The 7,500-nt window shown below is 55.6% G+C and overlaps 1 protein-coding gene across 1 annotated transcript in view; it reads right to left on the bottom strand.

Moving 5' to 3' along the window:
• LOC310951379 (CXXC-type zinc finger protein 1-like) overlaps nucleotides 1–7,500 on the bottom strand; it is a gene marked incomplete at its 5' end in the record, with an annotated part of 16,050 nt that overhangs the window by 5,304 nt on the left and 3,246 nt on the right. The window contains 7 exons of the mRNA XM_083919576.1: nucleotides 1,107–1,217; nucleotides 1,491–1,698; nucleotides 2,813–3,030; nucleotides 3,108–3,209; nucleotides 3,294–3,473; nucleotides 4,832–4,987; nucleotides 5,935–6,068. Coding sequence (XP_083775702.1) covers nucleotides 1,107–1,217; nucleotides 1,491–1,698; nucleotides 2,813–3,030; nucleotides 3,108–3,209; nucleotides 3,294–3,473; nucleotides 4,832–4,987; nucleotides 5,935–6,068 — 1,109 coding nt within the window. The remainder of the gene's footprint in view (nucleotides 1–1,106; nucleotides 1,218–1,490; nucleotides 1,699–2,812; nucleotides 3,031–3,107; nucleotides 3,210–3,293; nucleotides 3,474–4,831; nucleotides 4,988–5,934; nucleotides 6,069–7,500) is intronic.

The following is a 7,500-nucleotide window of genomic DNA, read 5'->3' as shown; positions in this document are numbered from 1 at the left end:
ACGGCCTCAGATCCAGAGGTGCTGATCCTCATCCCGGCCGTTTCACACTCGGCTGTGAACCGATCCAGTGAGTGCTGAAGGTCCCTGACCCACGACGCCATCAGGACCACGCCAGAGACCAGATCCTCAGCCCACCCACCTGCAGCCCCTCCCCACCACCACTACGCCTCCATATCCTGTCCATGAAAACCACAAACAGGATTGGGGACAGAGTGCCCCCCTGGAGGAGGCCGACCCCCACCGGGAACCACTCCGACTCACTGCCCAGGATCCGGACTCAGCTCTCTCTTTGGGGGTACAGAGACTGGACCCCCTCAGAAGTGACCCCCTCACCCCAGACTCCCCCAGCACCTCCCACAGTATCTCCAGGGACCCGGTCATGGGCCTTCTCCAGATCCACAAAGCACATGTAGACCGGATGGGCCCACTCCCAGACCCCCTCCAGGATCCTGGAGAGTGCAGAGCTGGTCCTGGTCCAGGTCCAGGACTGGATCCACCTGGTTCCTCTTCAGTCTGAGGTTCTACAGGACCAACCTCCTTTCCAGCACCTTGGAGTCGACTTCACCAGGGAGGCTGAGGAGTGTGATCCCCCTGGAACTGGCTCACACCCTCTGGTCCCCCTTTCTGAACAGGAACCACCACCCCGGTCTGCCACTCCCTCGGCACTGTCCCAGACTTCCACCAGTGTGTCAGAGACGTGTGGACCAGGACCAGGACCAGGACCGGGACCAGGACCAGGACCAGTGGGACCAGAGGGACCCTCCGCCCTGGGACCAGCTCCTTCTGGGGGGTCCGAGGTTTTCCCCAGATGTTGAACCTCTCCGGGGGTTCTGGGTCTCCTGTGGGGCCTTGTCCTGGTTGGACGCACCTGGAGAACCTCTAACGGGAGGATCCTGATCAGATGTTGAACCCTCGTCATGTGGGTGTTGACCCCCCCCCCGTCCCCCCCCCGTGGTGCTGAACGACAGACCGAGACACTTGCACGCCGTCTCCTGAGGCGGTAACTCTCTTCCCCGCCGCCCCAGTGCCCCCTGCAGGTCACGTCACCGGACCCCGGGACAGGAAGCTGCTGTTTGGTGTTTCCTGTCGAGTGATGTCACACTGACCTTAGCGTAGCAGCGCTCCATGTGTCTCAGCGCCACCTTGGGGTTGACGGGGTGACTGCAGGACACACAGAAGATCTGCAGGTCTGTGTCGTCGCCGTCCCCTTCAGTCACCTGCACGGACAGACAGACAGGCAGACAGACAGACAGACAGGCAGACAGGCAGACAGACAGGCAGACAGACAGACAGACAGGCAGGCAGAGAGACAGACAGACAGGCAGACAGACAGAAGGGCAGACAGGCAGACAGACAGACAGACAGGCAGGCAGAGAGACAGACAGACAGGCAGACAGACACACAGACAGACAGGCAGACAGACAGACAGGCAGATTAGAGGATCATAGATGAAGCACACTGAAAGCTACCTGTCTGTGTGCCTGTCTCACCTCCTCGTGGTGCTGGACCTGCTGCTGCTTGGCGTTGGCGATGATTCCCTCGAGCTCGTGGAAACGCTTCTCCATCAGCGTGAGGCGGAGTCTCGCTGCCTGCTGCTCCTTCCTGATTCGCTCCAGCTGCCTCCGCCCCATCTCCTCGGCAACGCAGGGACTCTGCTGCCACTGCTGGATCCTCTGAGGCAGGATCTCATAGATACGACTGACAGACAGACAGGCAGACAGACAGGCAGACAGACAGGCAGACAGGCAGACAGACAGGCAGACAGACAGGCAGGCAGGCAGACAGACAGACAGGCAGACAGGCAGGCGGACAGGCAGGCAGGCAGACAGACAGACAGGCAGACAGGCAGGCAGACAGACAGGCAGACAGACAGACAGACAGACAGGCAGACAGGCAGGCGGACAGGCAGGCAGGCAGACAGACAGACAGGCAGACAGGCAGACAGGCAGGCAGACAGACAGAAGGGCAGACAGGCAGACAGACAGACAGACAGGCAGGCAGACAGGCAGGCAGACAGACAGACAGACAGACAGACAGACAGGCAGGCAGGCAGACAGACAGACAGGCAGACAGGCAGGCGGACAGGCAGGCAGGCAGACAGACAGACAGGCAGACAGGCAGGCAGACAGACAGGCAGGCAGACAGACAGGCAGAGAGACAGACAGGCGACCGACATGCGGACAGAGAGACAGACAGACAGGCAGGCAGACAGACAGGCAGGCAGACAGGCAGAGAGACAGACAGGCAGAGAGACAGACAGACAGACAGACAGGCAGGCAGACAGGCAGACAGACAGGCAGGCAGGCAGACAGAGAGACAGGCAGACAGGCAGAGAGACAGACAGGCGACCGACATGCGGACAGAGAGACAGACAGACAGGCAGGCAGACAGACAGGCAGGCAGACAGGCAGAGAGACAGACAGGCAGAGAGACAGACAGACAGACAGACAGGCAGGCAGACAGGCAGACAGACAGGCAGGCAGGCAGACAGAGAGACAGGCAGACAGGCGGACAGACAGACAGACAGGCAGGCAGGCAGACAGAGAGACAGGCAGGCAGACAGAGAGACAGACAGACAGACAGACAGACAGACAGGCAGACAGACAGACAGACAGACAGACAGGCAGAGAGACAGGCAGACAGACAGACAGACAGACAGGCAGACAGACAGACAGACAGACAGACAGACAGACAGACAGACAGACAGACAGACAGACAGACAGACAGACAGACAGACAGACAGACAGACGGGCGTTCTGTTATAGGTCCCTCTGTGATGATGTCGTGGACTTGTTTGTGCCGTGTCACTCACTTGGTGGCGAGCTTCATGCCGCAGTCGTCGGAACAGTACTTGGAGGCGGTCCTCGCCGGTTGGACACATCCTGGTCCCAGACACTGGCGCAGAGCCCCGCCCGCCTCCTTAGCCCCGCCCTCTCCTCCTCGCTCGCTGTGCCGCACGCGCTCCCTGTGACGCTGCTTGGCTTTGTGGCGACGTGGCTTCACTTCCTCTTTCGGAGCAGAGACGGACTTCTGCAGCGGGGGACAGGGCGCGTTGGTGGTGACATCATCAGTGACATCATCACCTAGCTAGTTTAAAGCGCGCTCACCTTCTTCTCCGTCTTCTTCTCTCGTCTCTTGACGTGTTTCACCTTCACCGCCTTCTTTCTCAGAGAGTCCGACTGTGCGTCCTCTTCCTCGCTGTGCCACACCTGCAACAGGAAGACGCATCACACCACAGGAAGTGCCCGTTCTGGCAGCTGATTGGTCAGAAACACTCAGTCACACACACTGACCAGGTCTCCGTATCCAGCAGCTTTGTACTGCTCATACAGCTCCAGCTCGCTCTCACTGAAGGCGTCCTCTTCATCATCCTCATCCTCCTCATCCGTCTGTTGCCCCGTACCTTTCCTCAACAGGCCCCGCCCCCGGGCGCCGCCGTGACTCATCTCCTCGTCTTTGACACGAAGCATCTTCTGCTCACGGAACAACAAATAACAATGACGTCATCAGCAGTGGTAACGTTAGCTGGCGAGTGAGCCAGGAGCTGCTACATCAGCAGGCTAGCAGCAGCGAGCTAGCTAGCGAACATTAGCAGCTAACATTAGCAGCTAACATTAGCAGCTAACATTAGCAGCTAACAGCACAATGTGTCAGAGTTTCCTCTAGGGTTTCCGTCAGCACCGGGGGAAAGGGTTTTGTTGTAGCAGCAAAGAGTCGACACACGCTGGGCTTCCGTTACACTCTGCAGCCCGCAGACCCACAGCACCGGGGTCTGATCCTGAACCCACAGCACCGGGGTCTGATCCTGAACCCCAGCACCGGGGTCTGATCCTGGACCCACAGCACCGGGGTCTGATCCTGGACCCACAGCACCGGGGTCTGATCCTGAACCCCAGCACCGGGGTCTGATCCTGAACCCCAGCACCGGGGTCTGATCCTGAACCCACAGCACCGGGGTCTGATCCTGGACCCACAGCACCGGGGGTCTGATCCTGGACCCCAGCACCGGGGGTCTGATCCTGGACCCCAGCACCGGGGTCTGATCCTGAACCCCAGCACCGGGGTCTGATCCTGGACCCCAGCACCGGGGTCTGATCCTGGACCCCAGCACCGGGGTCTGATCCTGGACCCCAGCACCGGGGTCTGATCCTGGACCCCAGCACCGGGGTCTGACCCTGAACCCCAGCACCGGGGTCTGATCCTGAACCCCAGCACCGGGGTCTGATCCTGAACCCCAGCACCGGGGTCTGATCCTGGACCCCAGCACCGGGGTCTGATCCTGAACCCCAGCACCGGGGTCTGATCCTGAACCCACAGCACCGGGGTCTGATCCTGAACCCCAGCACCGGGGTCTGATCCTGGACCGTCTGATAGCTGCTCTGTTAGTATCAGTGTTAGCATCAGTGCTAGCATTAGTGCTAGCATCAGTGTTAGCATCAGTGTTGGCATCAGTGTTGGCATCAGTGCTAGCATCAGTGTTAGCATCAGTGTTAGCATCAGTGTTAGCATCAGTGCTAGCATCAGTGCTAGCATCAGTGTTGGCATCAGTGTTGGCATCAGTGTTAGCATCAGTGTTAGCATCAGTGCTAGCATCAGTGTTAGCATCAGTGTTGGCATCAGTGTTAGCATCAGTGTTAGCATCAGTGCTAGCATCAGTGTTGGCTGTAGAGCTAGAGAGAGGAGAGGGACTCTGGAGCCAAACCTCACATGGTCCTGAGTCCTTGACAGAGAAGTCCGTCCACAGGCTGTGAGAGGACAGGACGTCCTGACGGACACGCTGACCTGCTCTCCTCTCACTCAGTGTCTGAAAGACGCCGGAGCAGCGACTCACCCGGGCTCGGACCTCACACTGCCGGAGACGACACTTCTGTCGGATTTTGTTTGGACCTCCGAACTTCTTCATGTCTTTACAGAAGTCACACTGAGCGCAGTCCTCCGTCCTCAGGCAGGCGTCACACTCTCCACACATCCGGGCTGAACGCTTGATCTGAAACGATAGATGCTAGTTAGCACCAGTTAGCCATGCTAACATCATCACTGCTGAGCCTGCACCAGCGTCAACACTCAACAGACACTTTGGAGAGTAGCGACACTTTTGACTGTAACGAGAAATATAATATAAGCAGAAAGTGCACAATCCAACATGTTCCAGCAGGAAAGTGATCTGACAGACAATGCTAGCTAGCTACATGCTAGGTCAGGCTATCTTGGTTCATGTTCATGTCTCCACAGTTTCAGATCTGATTCCTGCTGCAAATGCTTGATTGTTTGTGGTTTAGAAGCTTTTGTCGGTGATATTTGATGGTAGAAAGTGCTGCTATAACGTTAGCTACGCTACAGTCAGTCACTACTAAGTAAGCTACATGTAGCTACATGCTAACGTCAGGGAAAGCTGTAAACTTGGTTCATGTTGTTAATTTAACTTGTTTGTTTAGTTTTTAGTCAAAAAGCTTTTATTGGTGATATTTGATGGTAGAGAGTGCGGCTACAACTGCTACACGTAGCTAGCTAGATGCTAACGTAGCTACATGCTACAGTCAGGGAAAGATGCATCTTGGTTCATGATGTTCATTTCTCCACAGTTTCAGAAGCTTTTGTTGGTGATTTCTGTAAAACAGTGTAAAAGGTGAAGAGTGGGAGACCGTTGAATGACGCTGTATTAACGAGCATCTACCATCTGAAAACACGTCCAAACATCACGCACGACTGACACGACACTCTAAAGTGAGCTGAACGAGCTGAACACTGAGATGTGACGGCGTGTGAACGCTGAAGCAGCTGAGCTGTTGCTGAAGCGCAGCAGGAAGTCACAGAGCTGAAGGTGAGGCACCGTGAACACTTCAAGTGTCAGTCGGCAGCTGGCGTCACAGAGGTCACACAGAGATTTTACACCATATGAGACAAAGTCCTCCCGTACACCTGACGCCAGGTTACCTGAGAGCCGCGCCTCCTGTCAGCCCTGGGCTGGGGGGTGGAGCTCCCGTCCTCCCGCTCAGGCTCAGACTCCTTCTCCTCCTTCTCTTTGTTCTTCTTCAGACGGAATTTAACCTCCAGAGACGAGTCTTTGTCTGCAGGGACACAACACACGGCTAACACTCAGCTAACAGCTAACACACAGCATACAGCTAACATGCAGCTAACACTCAGCTAACAGCTAACACACAGCATACAGCTAACATGCAGCTAACAGCTAACACCTAACACGCAGCTAACACCTAACACGCAGCTAACAGCTAACACACAGCATACAGCTAACACTCAGCTAACATACAGCTAAAAATCAGCTAACAGCTAACACACAGCTAACACACAGCTAACACCTAACACGCAGCTAACACGCAGCTAACTTACAGCATACAGCTAAGACACAGCTAACACCTAAAAGGCAGGTAGCACACAGCATACAGCTAACACGCAGCTAACACACAGCATACAGCTAAGACACAGCTAACACGCAGCTAACACACAGCATACAGCTAACACGCCGCTAACACTCAGCTAACATACGGCATACAGCTAACACGCAGCTAACATACAGCATACAGCTAACACGCAGCTAACATACAGCATACAGCTAACACGCAGCTAACCTACAGCACACAGCTAACACGCAGCTAACATACAGCATACAGCTAACACGCAGCTAACATACAGCACACAGCTAACACGCAGCTAACATACAGCATACAGCTAACACGCAGCTAACATACAGCATACAGCTAACACGCAGCTAACATACAGCACACAGCTAACACGCAGCTAACATACAGCACACAGCTAACACGCAGCTAACATACAGCATACAGCTAACACGCAGCTAACATACAGCATACAGCTAACACGCAGCTAACATACAGCTAACACACAGAATACATGTAATCATGTGTAATGTTGGGGCTCAAACCAACACGTGTCACTTCCTGTTGTTTTAAACAAAAGCCACTTTAACGCTGAGCTGGCGTGTTCGTCACTGACCTCTGCAGCACGAACAGAACCACTGACCTCTGCAGCACAGACAGAACCACTGACCTCTGCAGCACAGACAGAACCACTGACCTCTGCAGCACGGACAGAACCACTGACCTCTGCAGCACGGACAGAACCACTGACCTCTGCAGCACAGACAGAACCACTGACCTCTGCAGCACGGACAGAACCACTGACCTCTGCAGCACGGACAGAACCACTGACCTCTGCAGCACAGACAGAACCACTGACCTCTGCAGGACAGACAGAACCACTGACCTCTGCAGGACAGACAGAACCACTGACCTCTGCAGGACAGAACCACTGACCTCTGCAGCACAGACAGAACCACTGACCTCTGCAGCACAGACAGAACCACTGACCTCTGCAGGACAGAACCACTGACCTCTGCAGCACGGACAGAACCACTGACCTCTGCAGCACGGACAGAACCACTGACCTCTGCAGCACAGACAGAACCACTGACCTCTGCAGCACAGACAGAACCACTGACCTCTGCAGCACGGACAGAAC

Source organism: Echiichthys vipera, assembly GCF_963691815.1.
Source record: "Echiichthys vipera genome assembly, chromosome: 9".
NCBI lineage: Eukaryota > Metazoa > Chordata > Actinopteri > Perciformes > Trachinidae > Echiichthys > Echiichthys vipera.
Note: the sequence above shows the minus strand (reverse complement) of the source record. Positions and strands in the feature narration are given on the sequence as shown.